Source organism: Colias croceus, chromosome 23 (assembly GCF_905220415.1).
Source record: "Colias croceus chromosome 23, ilColCroc2.1".
Taxonomy (NCBI): domain Eukaryota; kingdom Metazoa; phylum Arthropoda; class Insecta; order Lepidoptera; family Pieridae; genus Colias; species Colias croceus.
Window position 1 is genome coordinate 4,299,403 of NC_059559.1, and position 21,575 is coordinate 4,320,977.

The 21,575-nt window shown below is 36.1% G+C and overlaps 1 protein-coding gene across 14 annotated transcripts in view; it reads right to left on the reverse strand.

Annotated features, from left to right (window-relative positions):
* The window catches only part of LOC123702480 (zinc finger protein 652-like), an 83,120-nt gene extending 62,890 nt beyond the window's left edge, over nucleotides 1-20,230 (reverse strand). For 13 of the 14 annotated variants that reach the window (XM_045650244.1, XM_045650253.1, XM_045650243.1 and 10 more), the window contains exons 1-5: nucleotides 19,997-20,230; nucleotides 16,595-16,745; nucleotides 15,995-16,057; nucleotides 15,620-15,709; nucleotides 14,530-14,733 (exon numbers count right to left, since the gene is read on the reverse strand). In XM_045650244.1, coding sequence (XP_045506200.1) covers nucleotides 14,530-14,733; nucleotides 15,620-15,709; nucleotides 15,995-16,057; nucleotides 16,595-16,745; nucleotides 19,997-20,131 — 643 coding nt within the window. In that variant the 5' untranslated portion in view covers nucleotides 20,132-20,230. Of the gene's footprint in view, nucleotides 1-5,752; nucleotides 7,922-14,529; nucleotides 14,734-15,619; nucleotides 15,710-15,994; nucleotides 16,058-16,594; nucleotides 16,746-19,996 lie in introns of those variants that run through there. The other variant, XM_045650250.1, reaches the window with a different exon arrangement.
* Between the last annotated feature and the right edge of the window lie 1,345 nt (nucleotides 20,231-21,575).

Below are 21,575 nucleotides of genomic sequence, written 5' to 3' on the forward strand. Positions count from 1 at the left end.
ACCTTACTCTAAATCTTACTTTAAATCTATCTCAGGAAGACCTTGAAAGAAAATTTCGAAGAAAAATTAGGTGCGTCAAAATCTTAAATGTATCGCCTAATTTATGCAATTAGAAAACAAATTTAAAACAACATCAATTAGCACGCGAGTATAAGCTTTTCATATCGAAATACAAAGAACTCAGACACATGATACCCTGTGTGTCGGACGCCGACTTAAGGCCACCTACCGCGCGCGCCTTACGCGCAGAGTCATCAAATACAGCCTTGCGAGTTGTGTTCAACGCTTCCTCGAAAACTTTAAATGGATTAACCCTTAATGATCTCATGTATAGAGCGCCTAATCTGCAACATGACCTTCAAATCCTAATTTTTAGATGGCGCCAATTTAAGTGCGGGTTCACGGCGGAATTGATCTCAAATCCTACAAAGCGACAATTTTTGTCCGAAATATCGAAAATCTTTGATCCCTTTACAAGAGATTACATAATAAAATAATGTGATGATTATGATTATCTTACTATGAAGCGATCTATTGTTAAGCTATCACTGTTACCTACAAATATAAATACTATTAATAAATCTACAATGATCCGCCAACACGCACTTGGCCAGCGTGGTGGATTATGGCCTGTACCCTCATAGGAGGCCCGTGTCCCAGCAGTGAGAACGTATATGGGCTGCTGCTGCTGCTGAATCTACAATAAGGAAGAAATTAAAACATCGAAAACAAAGAATTCATATCTCAAAACAATATGTCCCATGATAAGAGAACAACTAACACAATGCGACGCTATAATATTACAGCTTGAGCACGAGTTCGGCGAATTTGAATTTTATAATAACATTTAATTTATGAGTGATTCATTTGATATATTGTGGTTTAATCGACAGAGTAGACTACGTTGCTAATAGTTTATTTGGACCAGAGGTTTGATGAAAAGGAATATGTATGAAATATTTAATCTCATTTCTATCCCACGTATATCAAACGGCAGCATGGTGAACGTGATACCAACCTCTAATTTAGCGGCTATCAACATACAAAAGGACTCTTATATAACGATCTCTGAAAGCGATTTTAAAGCATGTTTGAACCAGAATCCTACTACTATGTTTTGTCACATCAGAAATCCTATTCGACATTTAATAGATGATCATGATTTATGTAAGAGAATTCCTAATACGAGAATTTGTCAAACAACATTATTACCTTGTACGAATCGTTGGCAAGAATTATCGACCTCTAATGTATATTATTATTTTTGTTGTAATGAATGCAACATAAAATTTATCTGTGCTGATAAAATAACCTCTACAAAGGTAACAAAAGCGGGTTTGTTAAGCGTTATGGAGGGTTGTACTATTAAAACTAAAGATTTTCAATTATTTTCTCATAAAAAGCTGTCGAGCAATAAAAATACCACTTCCGAGTTTGTGGCAATAGAAATTGCTCCAATAAATCATCTTATAAACATATCGATCTCCAAATTAACAGATCAGGATCTCAATACAAACAGTTCGGAAGATATTAAGCAATTTGACGAAATAAAAAGAAAAATTGACCTCCTAAAACTGAGTGAATCATTGGGCACGAAGTTGTCGTATCACGACATTCATCATTACTTCATAATATATGTGTTAATTGGAATTCTGGTTGTTGTGGCAATAATAACGTATTGGAGACAGCTGCGTCGTCGACGAGCCTCAGCAGAGCCGGCGGTGGAGGCTGCGACCAGCGTCGCAGTCCCCGCCCGGCCACCTCCAACCCCGGTGACAAGTGATTGTGTGATAAGTGTTAGTGAATGTGATGTGCGCGTAAATAAACATGACCAGGCCTCGTCGCCAATCTTTCGAGTGTTCTCGCTTCCCAACTTAAGTGAATCTCTGTAACGCTATTATTAAAAACAATTGTAACTTAATCTTGTAACCCTATCGTAAAGAACAAATGTATCTTAATCTTATACTTATTGTATCTTCATCTTTTAATCAATGTATGTATCATCTTGTACTCATAACTAACACAATCATTTAGTAAATAGACACTAAATTGTAATATCACCTTGTTAGTTTTAAGTTCATCTTTCATCAAGTTACTAACCTTCACCTTTTTCTCCCCCGGGAACATGTACGATTACCTAATCGTACAGACAATACATGTTCCCGGAATGCAATGCGTCGATGTTGCATATTTTATTATAATGTATTAATTATTATTTTACCACACAATAAGTCAGTTCGCATTCGGATTCCGCACCGGGCGGAGCTCCATCCTAGATCATCTCATCTCATCCCATTATAGTGAATTAATAATAAATATCTCTTTATCTCAATCTCATATCTTATAATTAACCCCAACCCCCACCAACAGTGATTTTATTTTTTTACGGGCCCTTGAAGTGGTGAACATACTGGGTAATTTTATCCTACTTGGCATTTAATTCTTTTTTTTATTCCATTCAAAGGTCTGACGATAGTAAATGTTACCATACTGAATTAGCCTATCTTTCAGCTTAGCACATAAAAAAAAATCAAGCATCTAACGCAATAATTGACGTCACCATGAGTGAAAATATCATCGTACTCGGCGATAGGTGAAAAATTGATAAAAACGTCATAACTCCGAAAATACGAAAAATCGCATAACATACATGGGGATGATTCGGATAGCCCTTTAGGTCCTCTACCTCCCAGCTTCCGTTCATCACTACTTTTTGGGACACCCTGTATATTAGATGATGCGTGTCTGCGTGCTTTTAGCGGTATATAACAAAAATACATGAATATTCATGCGATAATTAATTAAAACATAAGTTTTATACTGATTAGGAGTGCTAGCTGTTATTATATAATTTTAATTGAGAATTTTGAGGAATTTTACGGTGTTGCCTTGGAACGCTCCATGGTTACAGTTATTGGTTTTCGGAGGTCGGTGAGCCGAGCGCCGATTCCAGGTCTTGCGTGGTCCGAATGAGGATTGATGGATTTCCTTCTTGTTTTCGCAGAAGTATGGAGCCGTTCTTTGTCCAACAGTATTTAAACCCACGTTCTTTTGAGCGAAGCTTTGCGATACGAAATAACTGGCGATTTGAACTAGTAAGCCGTTCATTAACGTACAATGTCTTTGGCGCACCAGGGACTTCTATATCGGATGACGATAGTGCATGTCTACTTTTTGCTGCTTTAAGGAATTCGTCGCGTTTCAGCCGGCGTAGAAATCGGACGACGAGATGTCTGGGCGGTGTATCACTGGTATCCTTAGGCGAGCGCCGCCGGGGCCCCACCCTTGTAGTGTAATCGATGTCGTTGTCCTCCAAAGAAACTCCTATTTTGCGGGCAAATAATTTAACTATGTGAAGTGGGCTTTCGTTGGGGAATTCATTGAAGAAGGAATATATTCATAGAAATAGAAGACGGCAACATAAGAGTAGGAAGTACTGGATTCATCCATATATTGAAATAAAAATAAATTCTAGAGATTTGTAGCCGCACGAGAACTACAACTCATGACTAGACATCGGATTATATGCACTAACAAAATGCCAAAATATGCATGCAAATATGCACTAAAAAAGGCCGAAATATGCACTAAAAACGACTGATATGCCTAAAATAGGCACAATACAAAATCAAAAAACCTTTATTATTTTTATATATTTAAATCAAATATTGGACAAAAACAGTGAAATTTTCTTGAAATTAAGTGTAGTTTTTGTGCCAATATACAATTATGCATTTTTACCAAATTTTCGAGCGCAAATTTGTGACATTTGTCACCCGCGAGCCGAGTGTTGCTACCTTAGACCATTCCGGGCTAAATCTAGCCATTTTTTGGAATTCAACCCGTGTTTTAAGTTTTTAGCCCAAAAAAGGTACCTAATCTAGCCCTATTCTGAATGGCTCAAAATTTACTTAAAATGGAGCCCATTTGTATTTTTTTGCCATTTTACCATGCCAAAATAGGGTTTGTTTACTCGCTGAGCGTTCTGATTGGCTAATAAAGGTTAGTCGACCAATCAAAACTCCCGCTACTTAACGAAATATGTACGATTGGGGAAAAAGGCTAAAATATGCTCTAACGCCGTAAATAGAGAGTTTTATGCATTTGCATATGCAAATATGCAAATGCATATAATCCGATGTCTACTCATGACGATTAGAAATTTTTATTTTTCTACCGAAGAGATACGCGGGAGACGTGACGCAAAAGCGACCAACACGGTGAGTCGTGCGATGTTAGTCGCGGACGTGTAGTTACCGATAGCGTAGTGTGCGAGCCTACATACAAATGTATGTGAGTTACTCCGCGGCGACTAGTCTCCGAGACTTGCAGGATACTTGAATCGCCTGTGCGTATCGTAATGGGAGAAGGGCCTTACGGTTTGAGTGGGTTTGTAGATACGGTTGAAAATATCGGAAAAATTATAGATTATTATAATCTATACATATAATAAATGTGTAGAAGGGTCAATTCTGTACATTGCAAATATTGAAAAAATAAATAAGAGGGGATGTTACTGGATCGATACCAAACCCAAATAGCCTCCGGGAAGTTGGCACCGCACTTTGAAGTTAGAAAAATTTTAAAGGTTGTTCCAGGTTGTTCTAGGTTTGTTCTACATTGTTCCAAAATATCGCGTCCGAAAAAAATTTATTTTCCACAAAATTCGCAAAAAACCAAAAAGTAGTTGACCTCCGGGAAGTTGGCACCACACTTTGAAGTTAGAAAAATTTTAAAGGTTGTTCCAGGTTCTTCTAGGTTTGTTCTATATTGTTCCAAAATATCGCGTCCGAAAAAAATTTATTTTCCACAAAATTCGTCATCATCATCATCATCATCAGCCCATATACGTTCCCACTGCTGGGACACGGGCCTCCTATGAGGGTACAGGCCATAATCCACCGCGCTTGCCAAGTGCGTGTTGGCGGATGACACATAATAATAATAGTAATAAGGGCGTAGGGATGTGACGACCCCATCGCCCACGGTTGGAATATCTATTGTCTACGTGACAGTAGATATTCCACCCGTGCAATCAGTCACCCGCAGGACACCTTGGGGCGGGGTGTCGGGGAGTAGCGACCCCGCGGGAACCGGAGTGCCCCCGGGGGAGGCCCCTGTCTTCATCTCCGGCTTGCCTTCACCGGCCGGTCGGAGTGAAGCCTGACGAGGACAGGACCCCCACCTCTGGCTTGCCTTAACCGGCCGGCCAGAGTGGAGTCGCGAGAGCTTTTAGCACGAAGGGTGGATGCGAAGCGTAAGTGGCGAGTGGGCACGTGATGCTGGACCCTCAGGGAGCGCGTGATCGTCGTTTACAGTCCAGGGACGCCTCTCCACCCTTAGCTGCTCACGACATGTTGCCCTCTTGTTGCTAAGTTACAGCGACTTTTTAGAGGGCCCATCTGTGAGAGGGCGAGTCACCGTCTGCCAATATATTTTTACAAACTTTGTTGTAGAAAGGCAGACGCCATAGTTCCTATAGATCCAGTAACCTGTCCACATAGCACCCCTTCCATAGTCCAGTCATTTATTTCCATTTTCTGTAATAGTCCTACATCGGCCGCGGACTGCCCAGGGCTGTATCTCTATATAGTGCAGTCATGGGCAGGCTGCGGCTGGTGTCCCATAACACATTAAAACTCTCAAAAGGGCCTCTGCGTGTTGGATCCGTGTCTCCACGTAAGCCTTCCAAAAGACCGGGTACCGTCCTTCTGGTGGTACCCGAGTATTATGGAGAAGAGAAACATAATAATAATAATAAACACATTTATTGTCAGAATCATAAAATGATTACAAAAATTGATTTACAAAGGAAAAACAAATAAAAGAAAAATAATAAGAAGCTTATTCCTAAGAAGCAGTAGGCAATGTGGCAGTGAGTGACCTGACAAATGGAGCCAACTCAGTTTATAATGGCAAGGTGATTAATACCTTACCACCACTGATTTTCAGTGACCCCAAGGTGACTATTGGAGTTTCAGTCTAGAATTGCATATAATGAAAATTTAACATGAGTATATTATGTGAAAGATATATTTCTATTAATATGATAGATATAATATATATATATATAATATCAGTATGTAATTATGTATATAATGTAAATAAATAAAGTGAAATTATGTATACAATGTTAATAATTATAATGATAGATAGGCAGAGAATAAATGCGTATATAATATTATGTTATATAATAGATATTTAATGTGTAATTCGATACACACAATAAAGAGATTGCCATATTACAAGTACAAATTACTGATAAAACTTCCTCATCTAATAAGCTATGCAAAAAGATATAATAGTCAATATTTAAGTGCCTAAAAATAATTTTAAATCTTTTTTAACTTGACAAAGGTAAGCTGAATCTTAAAACGGAGTAGAATTACTTTGAAAAGAAAAAATAAAACAAATGAATGCAGGAACATTTTTTTATTTTATTTACACATGGAGGGAGTAACACAAAACGATAGAAAATATGGGAATAGCCAGATACCAAACAATACGTGCTAACGCAAAGTAAAGTTGAAACTAACTGACTGAGACAAGGCACATATTTATGAGTTTCAAATAGAAGTGTACCCAAAACACACACCATCAATAGGAACAACCAATCAGGGCCTCGTTTGCACGTGAAAAAAACTCACTCAGGTAGAAAACCGGTCGTCATAAAAAATACAGTGGATACTCTGACTGTTACAGCGCCAATAATGATAATAATTATTTTTAGGCAGTTAAATATTGACTATTATACCTTTTTGCATAGCTTATTAGATGAGGAAGTTTTATCAGTAATTTGTACATTTAGCTTCATAGTGATTTTTTAAGCTGCGTAGCACTTTAACTCGAGTGACGTTAGTTTATGCAAATAAATCAAAAATATGTTTATTTTTAACGATTACTTATTAAGCATTTATTGATATGTTTATGGGTTATTATGTTATGTTGCTAAGTCCTCTACTAGAAAAAATATGTTTAATAACATTTTACCACTAAATTTTTTTAAATAATGTCGAAAAGGGGTAAAAGTTGATATTTTTTCAAAAATCACAAAGTTAAATATAAATCGAAAACCGTTAACTTTCGGACAACATCGGTTTTCGGACAACCGTTAACATGTTTAGCAAAAGGCCGAAATATTACAATTATTTGAGCTTTGACAAAATCATTATGCCATACCTGAGGTTTGACCAGTCCAACCTACGAGTGCTCGAGCTTCAGAGTTTGACTATAACCTATACATGAAAATATTAACCATGGAAACAATGTCGTTGCCAACCAAACACTCCTGCCCGTTATTTCTAGCAAAGTTCCAACTCTTCCGAAAATCACAAAACCGACTAAAACACGACTTCCGGGTGATATTTCTTCATATGATAATTCAAACTGGCCTTCTGTACAAACGCCTGACTGCAGACCTTGCACACCTTTTTTTTATCCCCCGTATGAATCTTCTCATGGAGGACCAGGTTGTTTTTCCTCAAGAATGCCTTCTTACAGAACCTGCACTGGTAATCCTTCACCGTTTTGTGTTTATACTCGTGGGTCTTCAAACTTTTATGGTTGTAAGTCTCAAAATCGCACGAAGGACATTTATATTTCCTGCCCATCATGTGGAATCCATTGATATGCCTTCTCAGTAGCCTCTTAGTCTTGAATAAAGCTTGGCACGCGGAGCAATGTATCCTATCGTCTATATTGTGTACGTTTAGTTTGTGGGTCACAAACTGCGTCAAGGTCATGAACTCCATTTTGCATATATAACACTTGTATTTAGGCAGTTTGTAGTGCACACTTTTCATATGATAACTGAGCGAGCTCTTTGTGACGAATAGCTTGTCGCATTTCTTGCAGCGTAGCTTTTCATCTTCGATCGCATAGTCGCACGGTCGTAGGCGGAATTTTACCTTCAGCAACGCGCCTAAAAGAAAAAATATCATTTACTATTTGTTCTAGCACGCTCGCTGACAACTTCTATGGGATGTTTCTTTAGAGGCATGTCTTCTGTCTTGCTGTTTGTCCCACAATAGTTCTATATGATTTCGAGACATTTTGTACACAATTGTCTTTTATGTTTTATTTCTTGCAGAGGTCGAATTAGTTCTAAATTACTTAACATCACCTAGAACCAATATAATACACTTCTTTTGGGTATTTCGGAAATGCCTCCGATTAAGTCGAGTACTTTCTACTTCGAACAATCGTCGTTTTTTATTGTACACTAGCTGCGTTTCGCGGTTTTACCCGCGTGGCTCTGCTCCTGATGGTCTTAGCGTAATGATATATAACCTATAGCCTTACTCAATAAATGGGCTATCTAACAGCGAAATAATTTTTCAAATCAGACAAGTAGTTCCTGAGATAAGTGCGTTTAATCAAACCAATAAACAAACTCTTCACCTTTATAATATTATATATATAGATAATTGTTTACTTTATCAGGTTGTAATCCAACACGACTTTCGATGTTGAATTACAACCTGATTTTAAAACGAGCTTATTGGTGTATGTATCATTTAACGGAACTATGCCACGAACTCAGCGGACAAATGGGACAATACTATGTCTTTTATTGCAATAGGTTTAACCAAAATTGAGAGCACTGTACAGAGCGTCGGGCATTCGCGAAAATGTTTGTAAGTACATGAAATGGAAATTCTTTTAAAAATGAACCTTTAGGTGTTTCCAATGGTAAGAACATTATATTACATTGCAAGGATATTTTTATCCTCTTCTGGGTACCCAGCCTTACAAAGAATATTGTAAGCATTGTAATAATGTTACATATTGTTTAAGATGATTTGACTAACACATCTTAATATATGGCGAGGACTGTCCCAAGTATGGTAATATTAGGTCCTATGAAATTGAGGAGAAAGGTAATATACCTACATTCGATTTTTTTTTTATAATGTATTTAATTAATCAAAGTATGTACCATTGTTATCGCTGCATTTTTGTCATCTTAAGGGAAGTTCGTTGATCCCTTTATTAAAAAAACTGAGGCACGAGATTCAATAAATTCTTTGAATGCGGTTTTGACTGCCACATCAAAGTTGAATTTTTTTCCTTGTAGGAAGTTATCCAAATTCCGAAAAAAAAACGTAATCTGATGGAGCAAGGTCCGGGGAGTACGGTGGATGTCGCAGACATTCCAATTGCAGCTCCTACAGTTTTGCGGCCGTCCGATGTTCAGTGTGTAGACTAGCGTTATCCCGAAGCAGCAGTGGCCAAGAGCTATTGACCAGCCTTGGTTGATTAGCAGCTAGTTTTTCCATCATAGTTTGCAGTTGCTGACAATAGATATCTGTTGTACCATTAAGGCCAGAATTTAGAAAGCTGTATTGAACGACACTGGCCTTAGTCCACCAAACGCTCGCAAGTTATTTTTCTGAGTCAATTTTTGTTTAGGGTAGGCTTTGGCTGATTCTCCAGGGGGCTTTGGGACAAACGCTTCCGACTGTCGTAAAGGATCCATTTTTCATCACAAGTAATGATCCGATTTAAAATCCCTTCATTATTGTGGCAGTTGAGCAATGTAACACAGCAGTCGACGCGTGTTTTCTGGTTTGCTTCACTCAATTCATGTTCAGTTCAGTTTTTTTATCTTCCCAATTTGCTTCAAGTGGATTAAATCAGTTTTATCACGTACAACGAAGCCTGCTGCTAACTCTGAAGTGGTTTGCGATGGATCCGCTTCCATAATAGCCTTTAACTCTTCATTATTCATTTTGGTCTCGGGTCGTCCACGGGGCTTGTTCTGAAGGTCGAAATTTCCAGAACGAAAACGTTCGAACCAAAACCGTACCGTGTTTTTCTTTTGCGATACCAGTGCCATACACATTGTTAATTCTTCGAGCTGTTTCTGCAGCACTCGTGCCACGGTAGAACTCATATTATTCGTAAATAAAGCTATATTTCAATTTTTCCATTGTGCAAGATGAATGACTCCAAAGAACAATGATCAAGAAAAAATAATTGGATATACAAATTTTTATTTCTTGAAACATGAATTCTTAACCAAAGAGGAGATATTTGAGATCAAAGTGACCTGTACAACAAAACGAAAATTTCATATTTAAGGATCTAATATTTAAATATTAAATTCGGCCACATAGCCGTTGCGTTATAGCTGCGTCCCGCGGTTTTACCAGCTTAAATGTGCTTTTCCTTTTAAAATCAGTATAAATTAGCCTAAGTTACTCCTTTTTTACCGCCTCCTTGGTACATTGGTTGACGCGTGAGCGTAGAACAAGGTGTCCTGGGTTCGATTCCCGGTGGAGACGAAGAAAAATAAAATGTCTCGGTCTGGCAGGACACAGAAGGCTGATCACGTACTTGTCCCTAAAGAAAATCGATCAATGAAACAGATGTATTTTCGTGACTTCACTCTCTCTTTATTATATCATCTATCAGTGTAAGTCCCGTCAAAATCGGTCCAGCTGTTACAGAGATTAGCCGCAAGAACAAACTGACACTCCCAATTTTATTATTGGAATAGATTATAGAATAAAGATATTCAATGTATATGTTGTACTTTATAAATCAACTAGCTTACCGCCCGCGGTATCGCCCGCTTTGTCTAAAACCTAATAAATTATATACTAAAACCGCATCAAAATCCGTTGCGTAGTTTTAAAGATTTAAGCATACAAAGGGACATAGGGACAGATACTATTTAGTAAGATTTATAGGTACTATGTAGTGATACTAATATTATAAAGCTGAAAAGTTTGTTTAAACGCGCTAATTTCAGGATCCGATTTGAAAAATTATTTTGGTGTTAGTCCATTTATCGAGGAAGGCTTTAGGCTATAATTTATATCATCACGCTAAAACCAACAGGAGGAAAACCGCGGGGCACAGCTAGTACATATATAATATTTAGTATGGATTCATATTCAGGTATAAGAAAACTAAACCAAAATAAAAATTATACGATTAATACTTTAAGTAAGTAACCTTTAAATAAGTAGGATATAGAATTATTTGACAATTATAAAAATAACTGCGTTAAAAACAACCGACTTCAAAAACGGAAAAGTAAGAAATAAAAAAGATTTGATATTATTAATTACTACATATTATTTTTATGTGCTATTTACTAAAAAGGTTTGATGTCGGTGCATGGGCTTAATACTAAGTGCTTAGTGTTTGGCACCGACTTCAAACCTATTTAATAAATAGCACATAAAAATAATATGTAGTAATTAATAATATCAAATCTTTTTTATTTCTTACTTTTCCGTTTTTGAAGTCGGTTGTTTTTAACGCAGTTATTTTTATTTAATACTTTTTAGTGTATTTTTCAACACGAATCAAACGAGCCCAAACTCGATAAAGTTGAGTCAATATATTACTGAGTTCCTATGGCCACCTTCCGATTCCATCATCAGATCAGCTCCATGTCATGATAATGTTTCATCGCTATCCAATTTACATTCGTATACAAAATTTCAGCTCAATCGGTTACCGGGAAGTGAATCAAAGTTACTTGCTACATTGAAATTAAGTCATCGAGTACAGACAAAAATGCTCATAAAATAAAAACTACTAGGCCTAGCCGAATAAAATTTTTATGGGACCAATTCGACACCATCCCGCATCGAACAAAAAAAGAATCACGTAAATCGGTTCAGAAACCTCGGAGTAATCGGTGTACATACATAAAAAAAAAAAAAAAAAAAAAATATACCGGCCGAATTGATAACCTCCTCCTTTTTTTTGAAGTCGGTTAAAAATTCCTTTTGTTATTATTTTGTTTATGTTTGCTTAAAAATATATTCTTAGAAACATTAAAAATAATTTCATATTGATAATGTTCAAGTTTATTGACCGAAGTCAAGTTAAAATAATAAAGTAATAAATAATGATATATTAATTTATGAATAGTAAAAACTGTGTTATTTCATTTTAGTAAACCTTCAATATAGGGCCGATTTTCCAATCCTTGGTTAAAATTTATTCGTCCAAGAAAGTATTACACGAACATTTTAAAATGTCACCTGTGAACTGTCAAATACGGACAATTACAATACATTTTTGAAATGGTAGTGTAACGTTATTCGATGAATAAGTTTTAATCAAGGATTGAAAAATCAGCCCTAAGAGAAATATGGCTTAGAGTTCTTACAGACGAACGGCAAGTAGCAAACGGCGGAGGCTACTTTAGCCGTCGCCACATGTCGCCGGCAGCCGTCGACACGCAAAAACGGATACCGTCAAACGTTTGCAGTTTGCCGTCAACACACAACTGCAAGCGTCGCCACTTGTCGACGGCAGCCGTCGACGAATTGACTGCTGCCGGCGACATGTGGCGACGGCTGAAGTAGCCTCTGCCGTTTGCTACTTGCCTTTCGTCTGTTAGAACGCTTAGCTACAGCATACTTAATTTCAGTTCTTATAATTTAATTTCAAATAGAAAAATAAACAACTATAATATATTATATTCGTGTTTATGCCTATAAAATTAATTCGTGTGGTTTCATCAAAAAAGCTATGAATGAAGTAATCCTGCAGTGGGATCTTAGACTAATACAAACGTAGGCACGTCATGTTAAAATTGTAAGTCTTACATAAAACACTAAACGACATACAATATCAAAAGCAAGCTGTCAATAGGAAGGTAATAAATTCTTAATACTATCTGCCCCGACTTTGCCCAGATTTAAACGGGATAAATACAAACAATAATTATGTTATATATTATTTTATCTATAGTTAGGTACTTATTTAATAATAAAATTTTACATTTATTATTCTTATCTCTGAAGATTAGACTTAAAGAACGGAGGCTCTATATTAAATCGTTGCATGTATGTACACACTACATACAACTCGACAACGGCTGAACGGATTATTATGATTTTTAATGTGATGGATTTGTCTCCACTTGTTTATGATAATAACGTTTAAAACATGGAATATCAGTCAAGTGCGAGTCAGGCTCGCGACATTAAGGATTACACACGATTTGCAAAAAAAAATCGCCCATCCAATTGTTGACCACACCATTGCTTAACCTTAAATTTTTATTTTTTGTTATTATAGCAGCAACAGAAATACATCACCTCTGAAAATTTCAACTACCTAATCTATTACAGTTTATGAAACAATGGCTGGTGACAGACAGACAGACAAACAGACAGCGAAGTATCAATAATAGGGTCTATATCCAAAGTTTTCGGAAATTAAAAACTGAAAAAAAAAGAATATAACCCGGGCAGAGTCGGGACGAGCGACTAGTATACAATGTTGATAAAAGCAAGAAGCATTAATTGAAACTACATTTCTACATATACAAAATCGTAGGAATGTCAAAACTGTACATTGAATATTATTTGAAAAGAATACTTGGAACATGATCTACAATGGATACCGAAGCCAAAAATATAGCTTTAGAATTTCTGTCTTTTTATCTGTACGTCCGGGTTAAACTCAAAAAGTACTGCATGGATTTACTTCAAATTTAGCATGAATATTACTAACAGGTCGGGTCAACATATAGGCTACTAAAGGTCCGCCCCGGCTTCGCCCGTGGTACATATTTCGCAATAAAAGGTAGCCTACGTCCTTTCTCGGGTATCAAAATATCTCCATACCAAATTTCATGCAAATTGGTTCAGTAGTTTAGGCGTGATTGAGTAACAGACAGACAGACAGAGTTACTTTCGCATTTATAATATTAGTATGGATATATTATCACGTTTAGGCCAATATGAGCTGAGCACGTGGGGTAAAGAGGCACAGCTAGTATTATAAGTGGCCCGAAACTATTAAAAACAGTTTAGGAGTATTATATTTTTTTTTATTTATTAAATAGCTTAATTATTGAGTAAAATGTAAACTCCCTATACTTCATTTTCTGTCTAAGAAGAAACTACAAAATATTCATGTAACTAAACTATTCTTACATTGATCTGATTTTTGTTGTTTGTTTGTTTGCTTATAAACCGACCGCCTCCTTGGTACAGTGGTTGACAAGTGAGCGTAACACCGAGGGGTCCTGGGTTCGATTCCCGGTGGAAAAAAAATGTCTCGGTCTGACAGGACACAGAAGGCTGATCACCTAAAGAACTTGTCCCTAATGAAAATCGATCAGCGAAACATGTAAAATGCATCTCTCCCTTACCCCACTAGGGGACATGGGACTTCACAAAATATATGACTAGATTTAAAAGAGCAACTATGTAGTTTCATGCCGGTTCTTCTCCATAGATACTGCCGATTTAAAAGTGCTTCTAGAAGAAGCCATATTGAATAAAATAAATGAGTTGTATCAATTAATGCCTCTCGCTTGAATCAATATTACGGTGCATTGAGATCAAATGATCAAATGCTCATTCTAACCCCACTATGTCAAATTATTTTAGTGTAAACAGGCGTAGAGCATTCTTTCATTGTTCTTAGTGCGTTCAAAAAGATTCTATACCATGTTCTAATACTGAACAATACTGATCACGAAAGAATGCTCTTGCTCAATGTTCGTTTGATCTAAATGCACCGTTATACAAACAAAAAAAAGATTACCTTCTTTCTGCGTCTCGTCTGTCTCTTTCTGCTTCTCTTTCTCCTTCTCCTTCTCTTTCTGCGTCTCCTTCTCTTTCTGCGTCTCCTTCTCTTTCTGCTTCTCCTTCGCTCGCGTCTTCTGCTTCTGCGGCTCCTTCTTCTTTTTTGTAGTGGCGGGAATCTTCTTTATAACCTTCTCTTCTTCTTCTTCGTCCTCTGATTGGTCTGTGAATGGAGTTTTACTTATCTATACTAATATCACACCCCGGACACTCCATACAAAATTATCATTTTGTCAGTCACACTGTAGAAACTGCAAATGTGTGTGTTAACGCTTTATGGTTGGCACATTTGTGACTAGCGTAAAAACAAAATTCGCGTTTTTCTGATGAAATACATCCGTAAACAGCACAATATCTAACCATTTTCTACGAAAAACGATAATCACAAATCCAAAATAATAAAATTACTCTAAGTCTATTTGATTAATGTTGTCAATCTTCGTTGCGTATCGTCCTTGGAGAAAAATACGGACCATTTTAGGCTGATCGTGCGGGGTGAGGTAAGTGTTTAATTTTGGCGGGAGGCGGAGAGTGTCCGTTCTGTAGCGTTTAGCTACTATTATGTATTCTGTGCTAATATTATAAAGCTGAAGAGTTTGTTTGTTTCAACACGCTAATCTTGAGAACTACAGGACTGATTTGGAAAATTGTTTCGATGATAGATAGCTCATTTATCGAGGCTATAGGGTATATTATATCATCTCGCTAGGACCAACAGGAGCGGAGCACTACGGGTAAAACCGCGGATCACAGCTAGTATATGGTATATCTTTATATAAAAATGAATATAGTTTAAAAAAACAAACTGTTCAGCTTTATAATATTACTAGCTTTCCGCCCGCGGCTTCGCCCGCGTTTTCGCCTGTGGAATTTCCGGGATAAAATCTATCCTATGTCCTTCCTCAGGTCTCAAGTAAATCAATGCAGTACTTTTTGACATTAGCCCGTACATACATACAGACAAACAGACAAAAATTCAATGTACAGTTATCACTTTCCTACGATTTTATTATATGTATAGATTTTCTTTCAATCACAAAACTCCATACCTTTATTGTATATGTCATCTTCATAGTCGTGTATTTTGTATTTCCTTTTTGTGGGCATGTCTTCATCAGGTGACAGTTCCTCGGGGAAATCTGTAAAAAATTGTTTCAATTTTATTAAAATATGAAAAAAATTAAAGTAAAAATGTTATTCATTACTAGCGGTCCGCCCCGGCTTCGCCCGTGGTACATATTTCGCAATAAAAGGTAGCCTATGTCCTTTCTCGGGTAATAAAATATCTCCATACCAAATTTCATGCAAATTGGTTCAGTAGTTTAGGCGTGATTGAGTAACAGACAGACAGAGTTACTTTCGCATTTATAATATTAGTATGGATTAAATACGATTAAAAATTGAAATGTAACAAAATAACTTACCCATGTCAAAATATACTTCTGGTTCATCTTCGACTTCCTGATCAGGCTCATCTTGCTCATTGACTAGAAAAAAACAATTATTTTTTAACAAAAAACAAAAAAAAGGCCATCTTCAAATTTTCAGAACTAAACCAAATTTAAAAAGTGCTACATGGCAGGCCAAATAACTTGTTAACTAGTGCAAAAAATTCTTTAAAAAACAACCAAACTTGGCATTTAGTGAGTTTTCTGTTTCGGGTCGCCTATAAAATGTTAACATATTCTTATATCAAACTAGCTTTCCGCCCGCGGCTTCGCCCGTTTTATCTAAGAGCTAATAATAGAAATGATATAATATAACCTTTGTCGAGAATCACTCTATCTATTAAGCATCAAAATTGTTTTATAGATTTAAGCATACATAGGGACATAGGGACAGATAAAGTGAACTTTATAGATTTAAGCATACATAGGGACAGAGAAAGTGAACTTTGTTTTACTATGGAGTTATATTTAAATATAAAGGAAACTTTATATGAAAAAGTTGCATCCCAAATTACGCGAATTCGACTAATCGCGTAAGTCCGGGGTATTACTGTACAGCCAAAATCAATTGAATACCTGTTATAGCCTTCTTATAGTAAAATTTGAGGAACTTTTCTTCGCAAAGCTGCACCTGCTTTTTAAACGCACTCGCGTCACGTAATTTTAAAATGCACTCCGGACATATTGTGTAAGTTACAGCGCATAACGCCCCAGGCACCGGCGTCACCTGTAATATTGATAAAAATTAAAATATACAAGTGATAACTGCGTTAAAAACAACCGACTTCAAACTTGCACTTGCAACATTTATAAATACAGACAAAAATGCTCATAAAACAACAAACAAATATGTGTGCCAAATTTCATTCAAATGTCATTTCATTTCGATGCAAGTTTTACACATATTTGAAGAAAATTCTCAAGGATATGAAACATTCATTTTAACATATTATGACTATAGTCTGTCCACTATAAGAATTGCTTTTTGACAGCTCTACGGGTGATACCAGAAGTGATGTCCAAAAGATTATCGATTGTCACAGAACAGTAAGAACAAATAGAAGTGCGATGTGGGCGTGGCCCACGTGTCACTAGTAAGGTAAGATCACCTAACTCGCTCTCAGTTGTGCGCAGAAAAATATTCGAGTCGGTTGTCAGCTGTCAAACCTTTTTTCCATATTTATTCATTATTTAGGGCGTGTTGTTCGGTATTAGAGTGGAAAAATGATAGCAGACGAAATAATATCAGCAATCGAGGCATTTCATACCATCGGTAAGTCTTATTTTAATTTATTTTAAATATATTTTATGTTACAACTTCGCTTGTCGTAATTTGTCAAAAATTTATAAAAATATTAAGTCAAAATGAACCTTAATCCATAAGAAATTAGTACTAATATAGATTGAACAGCAAACAAGACTTTCTGGAATATTATTGCAATAAACAAACGAATGTCGGATTAGTGATGCATGTGGCGCATATCGACAGTATCGATACTTTAGAAAAGACAAACATTATAAATATTAAATTTTATTTTATTTTTCCTTAGCTTTCATTTGTCCTATTTATTTATAGATTTTCGAAAGAGGCTAATTTAAAAGAGAAATGGATAATTAATGCAACGTGACGAGTTAACTGGATGCCGAACAGCAATAAGCAGTCTAACAAAGGCCACCGATACATCAAACCTACGGCAGTTCCAAGATTTAAAATAATGCATATTTTCTGTTTGTTTTGTAAATATAGATTTATACTATTCTACTCAGTTTTTTATTTAAATATAAAAATATGAAAAGACGTACTTAGTAGTAATAAACATACTCCAAAATGTGACACATTATACTATACTCATATAATAGAAAGAAAAAAAATGCACAAATAATATTTATTTGTGAATTATCGATAACAAGGCTGACATCCCTTAGAGCATAGCATCAAATTAATGTCATTAATGTAGAGTGACACAAATTTCAACCTTATCTTAATGTGTTGAGGTTCAAAGTTATATGTATTAAAAACTAACGCCCTCTGTTGTGGAGTAGCTGAATGTTTTCGAATTTGGAATTTCTGAGCAAAGAGAAACAAAACAGCTAATATACCTAGGGATGTTATACTAAAATAAACCGTAACTTGTTGCTTTAGGGTACATATTGAAATGCTGAATTTATAACCTAAGTCAGTTTTTACTCAAATTAAGCTGTCCAATCAAAGGCATAGTTTACTTGTAGTGTACTGTATTACTATCGGTTTAAATGTGTGGGTTTGGCGACACTGGTTTTCATACTAAATATGACATTATAGCACTTCTATTTTGTTCTTACTGTTCTGTGTCGATATTTCAATTATAAATTCAAAATATTATCATAAATCGAATTAGGTACGTAAATAATAATTACAATGTAAACATACTAATAAGATATGTGATAATAAGACCACCTATCTAAGCATTTTATGTTAAAACTTACCTAAACTAATATTTTATTATTTATTGGTTTCTATCTTATAATTTCTGGGGCCCCGTGGTTCATTAGCAATTGTCATCTTCACCGTGACTTGTTTGTTCCAACTGTTAAAGAGGAAATTCTCAAGAAACTTAAGACATATAAAAGCCGTATAAAAAATCACCCCAACGTACTTGTCTGGAACATGATGGAGCCCACTCGCACTTTTAAGCGCATAAAACGGAGAGCCCCTCAAGACCTCCTTCCACCGTAGAATCAGACTCACCATGATTATAGAAAATATTATATGGAGACGCCACTGGGCGTTTGCCATGCATGCCAACATTAAAACTTTTAACCACCAGCTTAATGCTTAATAAGGCAGATTGCAGGTTTAGAGGAGATTTAAAAAAAAAAAAAAAAAAAAAAATCTTATAATTTGGTTGTCTATATGTTTAAATTATATAACTTATTAGAAGAGTTTTTCTGTATCAGATATATTTCACAGAGTATTTCTATCGATTATTATAATCTATCGACCCATCATTGAATAATTCTGTGTAGACATCACTAAGTGGGTGGGGCCTGTCCATGACGTACAATAATTATTTGTATGACATTTTAACATAGAGTATAGACAATACAATCCTTCATAGGCGTGGAGCTGTCAAAAAGCAAATAATATAATGGACAGAGTATAGCTGTCTGCTTTTGAGCGTTTTTACACTATCCGATCCAATATCGGTATCAGACCCCAATAACCAATATCTGATCGAATACAATTTGCTCTTTCACATTATCCGATAAAATTGTTCTGACATCATTATGAGCGTTGCCAGAAATTTTTTAGCGAAAACTAAACATTAGCCATATTGTATATTTTTTTTATTGAAAAGGTATGATTAAAAAAAATTTTACTGATATATCGTAGTTGTACATACAGTAAAAATAACTATGTTAAAAAAACGACTTCAAAAACGGAAGTAAAATATAAAATGAATTGATATTATTAATTACTGCATATTATTTAGATGTGCTATTTATTGATTCAATCGAAATGTACAAGTAACTCAGCCCCCGGAATCACAGACACAATAGAAAATCTATTGTGTCTTGGACCGATCGGGCCGCTGGGGGCTCAATGGGTTAAAGCTACAATGTTGTGAAGTTGTAAATGCAGTACGTACTCGTGAAATTAAAAACTATGGCCTTTTATTTTTATAGCGGGGAAATCTTCCAAAGATACCCACGGCCCCCGGGGAAGGAGCCGTGGGTTATGTGGGATTCTTACCGACTAAAACCCCACTGTGTTCCGTCGAGCCGCTTTAATGATTGGGCCGCGGGTATTGGTTAGAATTCTTCCGCGACCCCCTCCTGCGATCGTTAATAAAGACCACATTGTTCACTAGCAAGTTCTAACGAATCTGATCATAGAGCCAGTAATATAGCACTTACAGATATTTGTTATACCTTAGATAGTAGAAAGATAAGTTATTCCTATATAATTAAAATATACACTATTTTTATTTTACTTACATCAATATCAAAACAATATCGCAGCATGTCTGAATAAATTTCTTGCTCGTTCGCCAAGTTCTCAAAATTACCTTCCGCGTGACAACACCTGCACAAATCCTTTTCTAATTTCCAGATTTCCCCTTCTGACACCATTTTATTCTAGATTTACATTAAAATTATGTTTATCAACGAGTACTTTTCATAAATACAAACATCGGGCAAGAACCATGATGTTTTTTGAGAGGAAATTCCATAGAGGCAGGCATAGACTAAACAACGCTTTTATTTTCCATAGACCACAGTTTTTTTTTCTTTTCATGGCAAGAAGACAACAAGAAGTTGTGACTATTTGCCAGTGTCAAGTATCAAGTATGAAAGACCACAGATTAATATTTATCACTCCAATAAATAGAATTTTATCAAAATCGTATTCTTTATCGTTAGGTCCGTATAGTTCCATCATTAAAATTGTTAAATTAGGTATTTATTTTACTATTAATTATAAAATAAATAAAACCTGCGCATGCGCACATCATACATAAACAGCGCGAAATTTTAATTGGTATCGTTTCATTTATTAAATCAATAAATAAATCTATACAATACTAGCAGTCCGCCCCGGCTTCGCCCGTGGTACATATTTACGTTTTCTCTACATAAGAACCATCCTCGTACTTCAAGGAATAATTATAATAAAAAAAGAATTAACGAAATCGGTTCAGCCGTTCTCAAGTTATGCGCTTACCAACACATTTTGGGGTTCATTTTTAAATTATAAAAAGATTATAAAGCTAATAGTCCATTGAAAAGTTACATTTGGGGTCGCATTTTCTAGAGGACGCAATTTTATTTTTTTGATGTGTAGGGGGGGTCAGTGTGAAGCTATCACCAAGTTTGTGGGGTCGCCACCCTTGTCCCACGGCCGCTTTCTTGAAAATAGCAGTTGAAATAGTTTTTACGGTATATCTCTTTAATAGTGATGTAACGAATGTTGGATTTTTCACATTCGCGAATGCGAATGCGAATGCGAATGTTAAATTTCAAATAAAGAGCCAAATGACGCGATTAATAAAATTTTCACAGCGGCACAAGAACAAGTTTTCAAAGAGTACCTAAGTAACTACTTTATTCATTGTTCTCTTTTGTAATATGGGCTGACTGCCAAAGAAAGCCGACAAGTAGCATAACAATGTGCTAAAATAAATAATTTGAAAATGTCTGCCTCGTGGGAACTGGGAAGCAAATAAAATGGCTGGCAAAGACTGGTTGATGTCGTTCAGGCGTAGACATGATATTAGCTTGAAAAAACCTGAGCCATGCAGTTTTGCCAGGGCTACAGCTTTTAATGGAGAGTTTAATGAAACTTAGTCCTGCCTTTGCGGATGGCACACGAATATTTAACCTGGATGAACCTTCTACTACCACTGTACAAAAACCTCAAAAAGTGATGGCGCCAAAAGGTAAGAAAACTATCGGGAAGGTGACAAGAGGTGAAAGAGGAACGTTAGTAACAACCGGTTGTATAGTGAGTGCTAGTGGGAATTTTTTGCCCCCCGTGATGATATTTCCTAGGAAGACAATAGACTTTCACACCACA